This window comes from Carassius auratus, chromosome 34 (genome assembly GCF_003368295.1).
Source record: "Carassius auratus strain Wakin chromosome 34, ASM336829v1, whole genome shotgun sequence".
NCBI classification, from domain to species: Eukaryota; Metazoa; Chordata; class Actinopteri; order Cypriniformes; family Cyprinidae; genus Carassius; species Carassius auratus.
The window spans coordinates 12,457,852-12,471,678 of NC_039276.1; the positions used below are offsets into that span (position 1 = coordinate 12,457,852).

At 37.1% G+C, this 13,827-nt stretch overlaps 1 protein-coding gene across 3 annotated transcripts in view; it reads right to left on the bottom strand.

Annotated features, from left to right (window-relative positions):
• Positions 1–286: 286 nt before the first annotated feature.
• The window catches only part of LOC113053228 (pleckstrin homology domain-containing family M member 3-like), a 35,887-nt gene continuing 22,346 nt past the window's right edge, over positions 287–13,827 (bottom strand). For 2 of the 3 annotated variants that reach the window (XM_026218086.1, XM_026218087.1), the window contains 3 exons: positions 13,694–13,757; positions 5,515–5,672; positions 287–2,674 (listed from right to left, as the gene is read on the bottom strand). In XM_026218086.1, the coding sequence (XP_026073871.1) occupies positions 2,503–2,674; positions 5,515–5,672; positions 13,694–13,757 (394 nt within the window). In that variant the 3' untranslated portion in view covers positions 287–2,502. Of the gene's footprint in view, positions 2,675–5,514; positions 5,673–12,639; positions 12,787–13,693; positions 13,758–13,827 lie in introns of those variants that run through there. The other variant, XR_003277192.1, reaches the window with a different exon arrangement.

Genomic DNA, 13,827 nt, shown 5'->3' on the forward strand with positions numbered 1-13,827 from the left:
CCTCGTACTGTGGTCTCTAACAGGTCCAGTGGTTATTGGTTAAACTCCAGAAAGAACCAGATACAACCATGTGGCTTTTAATTTGGGATTAGCTTGTGAGTCAATGCTTGGACCTACTCCGGTGCACCGGGACCCAAAAAGGGAACACCACGGCCACGGCCATGATGCATTTGTTCCACTGCTGCCACCTTGGAATCTGACCAAGAAAATAATCTGTGAAGAACCCTAAATCCTCAAATTAATTCAGATGACGAGATTAGTGTTGAAGCATAAAAAGAGGAGAATGTAATAAGCAATTTACTTTATTGGCATCAGTGGTAAAAAAAAAAAAATTTTAATAAAAAAAAAAGAAGAGGAAAAACTGGAAGGAACCCGCACCTGTGCTGAAACACAAATATTTGTAGTTGCATAAGAGGTTGTCCGTAATGAAGAGTTTGCAGAATACAAGAAAGCACAGGGAAACTCCAGAAACTGATACAGAAATTACAGCGAGAAATATAGAAATGCAATACTTTGGAAAGAAAACTGATATGTAAATATACAACTGAGAACAACATGACAGCAGAAAAAGAAACTTCAAATTACGCCTTCAACAAATATGAAAATAAAGACCATAATAAAAGACTTGGTGTGCTGAAAGAACAAAAGATATTCACCAAGTACATCCACTGAGTTCCCTTTTTGTTTGTCCCTCCTTGACCATTATTCAGTGTGTTAAGAATCCCTGATTTAAAGAACAGTGCGGATAATGTAACATAATACATCAAACTTTCAAAGCCAACAGTTTGCAAATACACCATTACATCTTATAATATCATGTAAAGCATGGTGCATTTAACTCAGGTCAAGCTTAAAATGGGAAAATGATGAGATATCTTATGGGAACACACACGATCTATTTTTCTTTTTTTTAGAAAGGTAAAAAAAAAAAAAAAAAAAAAAAAAGATTATATTATGATATGTTCTATGTATAGCCTTATATTCTTATTAGTTTGATAAATACTGAAACTTTTTTCAAATGACTATAGCTTGCTAATTGAAGAACATCAACAGGTCGATGCATTGGCTTTTAATTTAAGGCAGGCAAAACAGATTCAATAAATAGAACCAAGTATTCTGAACAGCTAACACGATCATCCATCCATCTACATTGTCCTATCACACACCGACCGCACGTAAACCAAGACAGAATCGCATTCAAAAGTAAACTTCTTGGTGCAAAACATAAGCTCAAGGGAATGAACACATATTCTCGTAAAACAAAATGTAACATGGTAGCAAATGATATGTATGTTGACCTAGACGCATCTCAAAGAGTTCATTAACTAACACTGTCGACCAGTAATGCTGTAAATCTCAGCAGACGGCTCCTCGCACTGTCAAACATCAAGCGTACAGCTCCAGCCAGAATGATTCAAGTCCAGTATAACCAGTAACTGTTCTGGAATGTTATATCAGTAATGCGGAGTGTGATTTATATCTGAAGTATCTATTTGCTGGTGAAATGTCCAGGAAGAGATGCCTACTGCTATTTTCTGTATGCATATATATATTTTTATAAAAGGGGAAAAAAAAACGGAAGATGACATGAATTATGAGCTTGTCCACGGCGGGTTTTCTTTACGTTTCTTGTTAAAAAGACTTATGAATGCTAAACAAAGCCCTGGAACTCTAGACTGTAATTTCGGGGCTTGGTGGCCCAGGGTAGTTTGTAATCATGGAGCAGGCGGTTAGCAAGAACAACGTGGTTCAGCTGCTTATAGGCAGAGCCACTCAGTGTTGATAAACAGTCAACCTTTTTAAACTGTAGATCAGGTGGATGGGACAAGACATCGCTCCCTCTTCACAGTACAATGCAAACCAAAGGACTAAAAAGTGCAAAAAAAAAAAAAAAAGAAAAAAAAGAAGAAGACATTTAGGGACAAATCTTAAATGTAAAGTGCAAAAATGCGAACCCGAAAAAAGCTATTTTTGTTTCTAAGGATGTTTATCTTTATGTTCAGCCTTCAAGCGCTCGAGATCAAGGTCTTCGGCACTGTAGGTCAACTATTGCGTGAAGGGAAACCGAATCTTGCAGCGCTCATTTTCACCGAACCATTAATGGATTAGAAGCTCTATTTGTGTCCAGAAATTGGTATGAATCATCGCTCTTGGATTGTGAGTCTGCCAGAAGGGGCATTCTTTAACATCTGTCAGTAAAAGTGTGTTTATGTGCAAGTGTGTGTGTGTGTGTGTGTGTACTTTGCCTGTATTTGTCGGTTGGTAGATGAAAGGCAAGGGTAAATTGGTCTCATTATGAAGACTCCGCTCTTTGGGAGCTGAATTATTGTCTCTGTGCCCATCTCTCTCAGGTGAGGGAGAACATTTAAAAAAATAAAAAATATGCCACTGTTTCTCGGCATTCACGGAGCAAGTCCTCCGAGGGAGCAAGGAAGCTTGTCCTTGTCGGATGCAGCAGCACTTGGACTTTATTTGTGCAGTGTGCTTTGCACCGCTCTCGTCTCAGGTGTCCAGCTCAAAGCAGTCCAGCGTCTCATCATCAGGGCTGTCGTGAGGGCCGTGCCTCTTCCAGAATGACGCCGGCTTCTTGTGCAGTTCTCTGCGCACACATCGTGGGCAAGGCTGAGCTCGCATCCGGCACTCGGCATGGAAGACGGCACCGCAGCCCTCGCACCTGCATTTAGAGCACTGATGGTCAAAATGGGTCAAAATGATCAATTTTTCTTTTATGCCAAAAATCATTAGGATATTAAGTAAAGATCATGTTCCAAGAAGATATTTAGTAAATTTCCTACTGTAAATATATCAAAACTTAATTTTTGATTAGCAATATGCATTGCTAAGAGTTCATTTGGACAACTTTAAAGGCGATTTATCAGTATTTTGACTTTTTTTGCACCCTCACCCTCCAGATTTTCAAAGAGTTGTATCTCGGCCAAATATTGTCTGATCCTAACAAACCATACAACAATGAAAAGCTTAGTTATTCAGCTTTCAGACGATGTTAAGACTTAAGACTGGTTTGTAGTACATTGTCACATATATGGTCTGTTTGCTTTCGCTCATGAAGAATCACTTTCGTGCAATCATAAGTTTTGGCAGAAGATCTAATGACATTCAGAGTACAAATATACAACACAAATATATATGTATTTCTTTATGATTTAACGCTATGCAAGCTATCTTGGCTATATTCATGGTGAGAACAAGGTTACTTAAATTATGTTTTTAAATTTCATGAATAAATTATTCAAAACATTAAAAGGTAAGTACAACTTATGTTTTTTTAATGCAATAATTATTTTATGCTCACTGTATTTGTTTGACTGAAGTACAGTAGAAACGATAATATTGTTAAGGGGGGGTGAAATGCTATTTCATGCATACTGAGTTTTTTACACTGTTAAAGAGTTGGATTCTACTGCTAAACATGGACAAAGTTTCAAAAATTAAGTTGTACGTTTGAAGGAGTATTTTTGTTCCAAAAATACCTCTTCCGGTTTGTCACAAGTTTTGGAAAGTTTTTTCGAGTATGGCTCTGTGTGACGTTAGATGGAGCGGAATTTCCTTATATGGGTCCTGAGGGCACGTCTGCCGGAAGAGCGCGCGTTCCCTTATAGCAGAGCACTGAGAGCACAACAGACTTCACTGATCAGAGCGAGAGCGAAATGTCACAAAAGAAGTGTGTTTTTGGTTGACAGGGCAAGACAACCCTGCACAAATTACCAAAAAAAAAAAAACAGCATTAAGGGACCAGTGGATTGAGTTTATTTTTACAGAGCATCAATGGAGTTGTGCAAGTGTTTTTGTTTGTTCCCTGCATTTCGAAGATGCTTGTTTTACAAACAAGGCCCAGTTTGATGACGGATTTTATTCTATTATGCTAATTTAGTGCTCAAGAAATATTTCTTCTTAATAATGCTAAAAACAATTCATTTTTTTGAAACCGTGATACATTTTTTTCCAGTTCAAAAGTTCAAAATAGCATTTATTTGAAATAGAAATATTTCGTAACAATCTATGTCATGTTTATAAATTTAACGTATCCTTGATTTAAACAAAAACAATAAAAAAGCTTAATGACCCAAAACATTATATTTGTGTGTGCGTGCGTGTGTGTGTGTGTGTATGTATATATTTATGTATTTCTCCTTTACTAGAACATTTAGGAGCTCAAGTGTTCCTCAGTCCTCTAAAGAGAAACAACTTGTTTCTGTGCACCATCATGGGTGGTAGTAGCCCAGTGGTTAAAGTTTTTGGGCTGCCAAACCAAGACTAAAACCCAAGATCTCTGTTGGCCAAGAGGCTGTGCCATACTAACCAGACGAACTACTGGTGTTCTATTCCTAAAAGCGGTCTATGCTTTACACAAAAGAATTAAAAGCCTTGTTTTTGATAAAAATTTTAAAAACTCTTAATATGATTTCCTCTTTATAGAGAACTATCAGTTAAACAGACGACCAGAGCTAAAAACGTCTTACATTTTGAAGCACGCCTAACATGAAAAAAACCTAAAGCATGCTAACAAGATAATAGTAGTTGACAGGATGTCTATTTTAAATCAGTCGACAAATAGTCGAAGCACACATATTTTTCCATACTCTGTTCTCATTTTTCCATACTTTTCTAGACCTGAAAATTACTTAAGGTAAATAGCTAACCTCCGCAGGAACCGGTGAGCCAAAGGAAATCATGTTGATTTACATAAACCTCTAATATTACAATGCAGTAGCAAGTGTATAAAGTAAATGAGTGTAAATTTTATAAATGAAATAAGCGCAAATGAAATAGCAGTGTTGCACTTGGCTTTTTCCATGCATTTCCTGGAAATTACTTAAATCCATTTTCATATTTCTAAACTGCATAGTAACCTTTACGGTTTTAATTAGAAGATATTGAAATATTTATGGATCACGAAAGGTCCCCAAAATGGGACTTGAACTCGCGCTCGAAACTTTATCTATACAAGGGTATCACCTTCGACTGTTAGAAGATATTTAAATAAATGTTAAAATCATTACTTTTTTTTGTGTTAAACACCGCATATTTGTTCAGTGATAACTATGAAAAAAACAAAGTCTCTAAAACCATAATGGTCTTCGCAACTATAATTGTAAAATGTTCCGGTTCAAGCTCCGCCTACTTACGGTTTTATCTGAATACAGCTACGAATAATTTTGTGATCATTACAGATACAAATACTGGCTTCACTGCACACCCCTAATGTGTGTATATATATATATGCATTATTAATTAAAAATATATAATTTATTGATTTCTTTTTGTTTAAAAGATTTTTTTTTCATGATGAACAAATGTGACAGGGTTCTTTTGGAACAGAATAAACTATGAAAAATGTGGTAAAATTAAATGTCTAAATGTACAACTTAAACTGTAGCAGTCCTAACCAATCATAGCGGAGGCTTTATCAGTGTTGCAGTGTTTAAACAGCAGCATCTGTTCTGGGAACAGCACTCCACTTCGCTGGAGAGTCAGAGTGGCTACAGGTCTCACCTTTTAGTGGCATTTTCCTGGAAGGGATAGATGACCTGGCCAGAGTGGCAGAGCTCACAGATGAAGCCCTTCTCCCGGCACAGACTACAGCTATAGACATGAGAGCTGGCAAACTTGATCACCTTACAGAGGAAGGGAGCAAGCTTTCCATCTATGACCTGCAAGAAAGAGAAAGACAGTGTAGAGGTGGGTGATATGACTAAAACATGAGTCACTGTATTTGACGAGAACTACATCACACTATAGTTTAGTTCTGCTGGAAATAAGATTTTTTTGATGCCAGCATTTTAGATACCACTGAAATGTCCCAATATCGATACCACAACAAACACTAATATTAACCGAACTAATATAAAAATTCATCAAATTTATAGAAGACAAATAAATAGTCAGTAATAAAATAAGAACAGAGAAACTAATTATAAGCAACTGTACAAATAAATTCAACAGGACAAAGATACAAACTATATAAAACGTCCTTTAGATTTTCCAGACTAACAAACTAACAAATAAATACTACAGAAATGTAGTACATAAAGCTGCACTGTGTGACTGGAAGCCTTTTGTGCACACATGTCCATCAGACAGCAAACAGAGTTTATTTTGCCTCTTTTAGAAGTTGAATTTATTTTTTAATTGATTGAATGGTTTAAAATTACGTGAACGTTTAAACTGCAGCACTGCAACATCACATAAGGATAACTGAGCAGAACTCGAGACAAATAAATAAATAAATCAATCACTTAAGGAGCCATTGTGACCGTTTTAATTTCAGTCTGGAGCCCTGCTGTGATAAATACAATAGCTTCAAATCTCTACTGACTGACTTGCCTGTCCCTTCAGATTTTTAAAATACTGCAGAATGCATTTAAATATAGCAAAATGTGTTCAACATATTTCCACATTTGTATCTGTAGTACAAAGCTGATGCAAATTCACCAAAACATTCATAGACAAACATGTGAAGGGACAGAGGATGTGTGGAACTTTGTGAAAGATGATAGTCTGAGGTCTACGGAACTTCCTAGGAACATTTTGCAGGTGCAGATTCTTTGCAGGCCAGCTTTAAACATGATGAGAAATGGGACGGAAAAGCACGTAGGAGGAACCTAGGGAAGTGTAAAATGCGACCCCAGCAATTCAGCTAGCAAAAGGCCTTCACCAAATGTGTTCAACAGATATGAGAGAGGAACAGGTTCAAACTGTCAATGCAAAAATGAAAAAATAATTACATTATCAAATGGACAGTAACCCTCCTGTTAACAGAGGTTTATCAGAAAATTTCAGTGACTGGACACTTACAATAACATGTTACAATGGGAGCAAAGTACAAAAAAAAAAAAAAGACATCACATCAGGAATCCACATGAAAACTAATGAATGCTTTGAGAGTAGGGGGTTGGCTTCGGCTCTAGGGTGGAGTGATTCCTTTTGGGAGACTGTCTGCAAAAAATAATATGTGAATGCCATTTATCGGCCAGAGTAGTTAAAAATCGGCCTGGTCTTTGAAAGCGGGGTGCTGAAGAAGGCGTATTGTGGGCAGCTGAATGAGACGGGGAAGGGGCCTAGACCTCCAGTGCATATTCACCAAGGGGGCAGAGACAAGTGGATACACCTGGCAGCACTGCGGCACACCAATTAAACGGCCTGCCAGCATTCTTCAGCCCTTCCACAAGGAGCCAGCCAAAGAATGGAGGAGGAGAAGAGGGGACAGTGGAGCAGAGAGGAGAGCTTGGGAGGGTGGGATGTGAGGGATCGGGGGAAAAGAAAGAAAGGAAGGACCACGGTGGTCTCCCACGAAAGACATGCACGCGCGCACACACACATACGCAGCATGAACGGGGAGAATGGGTTGAAAAGGGGACTTTTTTTGTGGGAACAGGGAATCTAGAATCTACATGTTTAATTACTTGAACTTGGTTTGTAAGGTTATATTGGATGGTTGTTCACCAAAAAGTGTTAAAAATAGCTTCTCTAGGTTTTTTTAAATGAAATATCTAAAAAATAAGAAAGTATAACTAAAACGAATAAAGAAAAAGAAAAGATTCTTCACATTCCACTAAAGCACTGTCCAAGCCAGAAGGACTCAAGGCAGAAAGACCCATAAAGCGGTCACTGTCATTGCCCAATGAACATAGAGGTGATGCTGTTGGCAAGCTTTCTCTGTAGAGGTACCAGGAGAGCCCTTAACCATCCGTCCATCAAGTAGCTTTCAGTTCAGATACCACTGTTTTTCTCTGACCGGGCTGACAGAAGCCTGAAGGCAATACCCTGTCTTTTCCCATGAGGACGAGTAATATAGCAAGCCATTAAGGAAACGCTGCAAGCCACCAATCAAGGCGGTGGGGTGAGCACACTTGCCGCCCTTTGCTAAAGATGATATATACTCCCCTTGATCAATGCTGGCAGAGGGAGTAATTAAACATTTCGATAATTTAGCAGACACTGTGAGCAAAACAGGGAGTATGCTTGCACCAGGCTTGATGGGGAGGGACTGTGAAGAGCTAGAGGGCTGTTGAAAAGAGTAACTGACAAAATAGTGAAAGTGAGAATTTATGCATGAACTGCTAGACAAGTTCAACTGATTTAAATGAGTTACAGTAATTAAAATAGTTTGTGCAGTGACACCTTAACTTAGAAGTTTTACATTTATAAGGAGTCAACTTTCAATAGAAGCTGCAAGACATTTTGCATTCTTAGATTTTTCCTAATTTCTCTTTTGTATTACTTCACAATATACTGTATATACCTATATACCTTACATATCTTCTATAAAAAAGTTTAAAAGTATTTGACAAGAATACAAGTATTTTGACAAGAAGGTTTTTTTTTTTGACAATTTTTGTTGTTTAACTATTGTTTAATGTACACAAATGTTAATAACCTTGCACCCTCACCCTTAAAAGCATTTGTTTTTTTTGTTTTTTTGCGTACTGGGAATATTACAAACAAGAGCTTCTTTACAAGATGATTAAAAGCACATTTTAAAGTTACTGATTTTGGTTGTTTAGCTTTTTCTGCAAGAGCTGTTAATAACTTGAATGATTTACCAAGTAATATTATACCCTTTCCTACTTTTGCACAAGTTTAAGCTACATGTAAAAATATCGTTAAAAACAAGTCAGGTTTGTGATCATTGGATATTCTTGTGTTTTGAAATGGTTACATCATTTTGGGGGGGCTTTTTTAAAATCATTTTTATTATAGGGTGATGTTTTGTAGTCATTTGGATTGTAGTTTCTATGTGAGGGATTATATTTATTATAATTTAAATTATGGGCTATTGTGTGGAACATGGGTGACGTCTGCCAAATCAACTCCCCCCAAATCCCCCACCTTCTGCTCCTGTCTTGCATGTGCTTTGTCGTTAGCTGCTTAATCCCCTAAAATCACAGTTTAGCGCCTACTTCTTCATCCCCTCCTCAACCCTGGCCCTAATGTCCTCGCCTGCTCCATTAAACGGCAGAGAAAGGGCCCAGATTAGACTGATAAAAAGAGTGAGAGCTCTGTTTGGATAACACCCTCCCTGCCAGGGCCTCGCAAAACAGGATTACAACCATCGTGTGCGAAGAAGTGTGAGAGAGCCGGCCTGCCAGGGTATCGTAAGAAGTGGTCACTAAAGAAAGCGCCTTAAGTTTCAATGTTTCGGTCACAGTAGACCAGGTGCCATGAAGGAATCCTTGAAGCATGATGGTTTTATGGATATGTTGAAAGCTAAAGTTTCTCTTAGCGAGGAATAAATAGATTCCGATACGTAACTTCCGAGGACCTGAAAGTTGTCGCCGGAGCTCAATGAAGTGCCTAATCTTGGCAAGGACAATGCTGTTGCCTTCAGTACAACATATAATACAATTAGCATTTATTGCACTCGTACGTTTGTCCATCTTAGTTCAATGAGTAAACTTTTCTTACTCTTTCAGTGGAGATCTCAAACAAAAGGCTGTGGCCAAACAAAGCTGGCTTCTAGGCAAGTCTTACACAAACAAATATGGTCAACGGGGTCGTTTACAAAAAAAAAAAAAAAAAAAAAGAGAAAAGGAAGACTGCCCAAAACTGTGCTAATTGTTTGAACTAAAAGGGGAGAGCATTTGGTTTCAGTCTATAGTGTTTGGAGACTTGCTGGAGATAGTTCAACATTCAGTGACCTCGACACGGAGGGCGAGCATTCCAGAGCTGCGGAGGAACCGGCATTAAGTAGCAACACTAAAAGAAAATGGCTCCTTAATAAGGTAAGCCAATTAAAAAGCTGAAAGAGAAAGTAATGTGACGTGAATGGGAAATGCCTCAAATTTGGGCTTAACAGAGGCAGTGGGGGAGACAGCATAAAGGCCTTGCGGCGAATTCCATGTATAAGTAGTACACAAGAAGAGCGACAAAGTACCGACAGTACAGAGAGCATTTAAAGGGTTAGTTCACCCAAAAATCTTGTCATTAACGACTCTACCTCATGTCGTTCCAAGCCCGTAAGACCTCCGTTCATCTTCAGAACACAGTTTAAGATATTTTAGATTTAGTCTGAGAGCTTTCTGTCCCTCTATTGAAAATGTCCAGAAAGGTAAGAAAAACATCATAAAAGGAGTCCATGAGACATCAGAGAGTCAGTTAGAATTTGTTGAAGCATCGACAATACATTTTGGTCCAAAAATAGCAAAAACTACGACATTATTCAGCATTGTCTTCTCTTCTGGGTCTGTTGGAAGTGCGTTCAAAACAGTGCAGTGATGTCCGGTTCTCGAACGAATCATTCGATTTAATTCAATTCAATTCAAGTTTATTTGTATAGCGCTTTTTACAATACAAATCGTTACAAAGCAACTTCACAGAAAATTATGTTTCCACAATATTTAGTAATAGAGGTGACTGTCAGTTTGTGCACGTATGACAGGATTTTTAGAAAAATGTAAACCGGTTCTTCTTGAACCAGTTCACCAAATCGAACTGAGTGGTTTGAAACTGTTCGCGTCTCCAATACCCATTAATCCACAAATGACTTAAACCGTGAACTTTTTTAACGTGGCTGACACTCCCTGTGAGTTCAAACAAACCGATATCCCGGAGTAATTCATTTACTCAAACAGTACACTGACTGAACTGCTGTGAAGAGAGATGAGAAGATGAACACCGAGCCGAGCCAGATAATAAATGAACGATTGAATCGTTCTCGAGTCAAGAACCGGTTGCATCGGTTTTCGGACTGAGAGACTGCTTTGTTTTGTGGCAAAAAAAAAATATATATATATTATAATAATAATAATAATAATAATAATAATAATAATACATTTTATATATATATATATATATATATATATATATATATATATATATATATATATATATATATATATATATATATATATATATATATATATATATGAATAAAATATTTCAACATTTATCAACTGAATTAATTAAAAATAAATGAATTAATAAAATTTGCTATTAATTAAATATCCAAGCTGTATAAGACAAGCTGTAATTGACATGTAGAATGTAAAAGACGTGAAAAAAGGGACAGAGAGGCAGTGTCAGGCATTGGGATGCTGGGGAAGAACAGAATGGAATAGAAGCAGAGGCAGGACTGTCACGCTTTGTTTTTCTGCCTGTTGCTCCTGAATGGCAGTAATTAGTTAGCTGGGTGGGGGCGGAGGGGTGGAGAGGGACCCCAGCCTCCCACCAGGAGACAGAAGGGAGAGGGGATGTGGGACAGGAGAATAGATGTTCTGAGAGCAACAGAAAAATAAGGGCAGGGGTCATTCCTAAGAAACAGAAGAATGACAAAAATGCATGCACGGTAACAGGGGGCTATGGAGAAACGGGGTGCAGAATGAGGAAAGGAGAGAGAGAAATAAAGAGGAGAGCATGGTTTCTTATATTTATTATATATGAATAGTTATTTCAAACATGTAAGTTAAAGCATGTAAATTTCATAATTTTAGTTCAACATTTTAATGATGAATAAAGTTTCAATCAAATAAGCCAAAAACAAGAGCAAAATTTATAAAAATGGATTAAAATACGAGTGGTTTCTGCAAGGAATAAATGGAAGGGAACAATATGTCAATATGTTCTCTAAATATAAATGTCTTAAGAGAACACAATGAGATGTATTAGCAGCACAATTTTCAACCAATCTCAAATACAAAAACATAAGAAATGATCGTTCTAAGTATTTTTGTCTTGTTTTTCATGGAAATGTCTAAAAAAATCTTAAATTAAGATGTTTTCTGGGAAAAGTTATCAAAATAAAGTGGATTTATGATTTCAAAAAAAAGGACAAATATCTGCCAACGGTCTCAGAGAAATTAACTTAAATCAGAGAAGTCATCAACAGATGGCTGTTCTTGTTTTAAACTCATTTCTTTTCTCCATAATTCACATCTTCACTCTGCATCAAGTCAAATTTAAGTATTTAAAGTTGTTTAGATATTTGTATTGGAAAAGCAAAGGATGCAACATTTAATGCAATGCCTTTATGAATTTAAGACTTTCTGCTTAGATTTCAAACCTTTCAAGGCCTTAATTTGTGTAAGGGAAAAATAAAGAATTTTTAAGACCTGCAGAAACCTGTTAAACATATTACAGATGGATTCACAACAGTAAGTGAAACGCAGAAGGTTAGTGTGTCATTGAAACTGAGGCTGCACGTAGATCTACAGTGATTCTACGAACATCAGGGTTACGAGAGGAAGGGTGTGAAAAGCTCACTTCCACAGCCTCTCAACTCCCACTGCCAGATGACACTTAACAGACACTGCGCATGGTGATGATGTGTGCTACAGGTGTGTCTCTCTGTGTGTGAGTGCGATGAAGTATTTTATCACAATCAGGTGGGACCAGGTTATTAACATATCAGCCACACAAAAATGTATGAATGTCATTCCATTGAAAACAAAAAAACAAATATTAAGTGACATTCACAGTCAAGAATGCGGTCAAAACATGCACAAAATAAAATGTCAAAAAACATGTTTATTTTATTTTGATGGTATTTCCGGCAACCAATACTCCAGTTTCATATGACCCTTCATAAATAATCCTAATATGCTGATTTGGTGCTCAAGTGTATAAAAAAAAAAAAAAAAAAAAAAAAAAAAAAGGACACTTTTAAAGGATTAGTTCACTTACAGAATGACCCATTCCAGGATTTTTCTTCATATAATAGACTTCAATGGGTTGAAGGTCTGTATTGCAGTTTCAATGCAGCTGCAAAGGGCTCTAGACGATACCAGCCGATGAATAAGGTTCTCATTTAGTGAAACCATCAGCCATTTTCTAAAAAAGAATTGTAATGAATAAATAATAATAATTTATATAGTTGCATAAACAAAAATGCACGGCTTGCACTAGTTCTGCGATGCATGCCCGCTAATTCATGCAGGCCGGGACGAGAAACCGCATCTCATTTTCTGCTCCAACTTCAAAATCATCTGACATCGTTGTTTTACCTTTTTTGTAAAGGGTGTTTGACTTTCTTTGCACGTTCGTTTTGTAAACACTGGGTCGGTGCTTTGGGCCAAAATCACACAGGATCTTTCCAACGTGATTACCTTATTCGTGAGGTCGAGATAGTGCAAGATGAGCATTTGTGGTTAAAAGTAATGTATATACATTTTTATTTTCTTATGAAAATGACAGATTTTTTTGCTAGATAAAACCCTTAATCCTGGGATCGTGTTGAGCCCTTTTAAGCTGCACTGAAACTGCAATTTTGTCATTCAGCCCGCTGGTTCCAACTGAAGTCCATTACATGGAGAAAGATATAATAAAATATTGATATTGGATCATATTCATAGTTACAGTGATGAATATCTGTGATAACTATGCTAGGACACTTGTTTGATGTGAAATTAATGAGAACTGACTTCCTGCATAACCGCCATTTGCCATTTGAATTGATATTTTATATCTACTGCACTGACATTCAGGAGCAACTGTTACATGCTGACAGAGTTTGAAATCCTTCATGTTAATTTATGACATCTTTGATAGTTTGCACACTCTCAGCTCAATTGGTAAAACATTTTACTACCTTTTACTCCATTCAGAAGAATTTAGTAGATTATCTCACATAGCACACACACACACACACACACACACACACACACACACACACACACACACATATATATGTTTAAAATAAAAAAAGAGAGATGTTAATACAGGAAAGAGATAAAACTACCTGCTGCAGATCTGACAATGAGTAGAGGTGCACATGCTGTAACAGGTATTCTCTCGGAAAGATCCTGCAAAAATAGAAAGAAAATAATCACATTAGTGTAAATGCATATGAATGTTATCTCAAGTCATAACGGA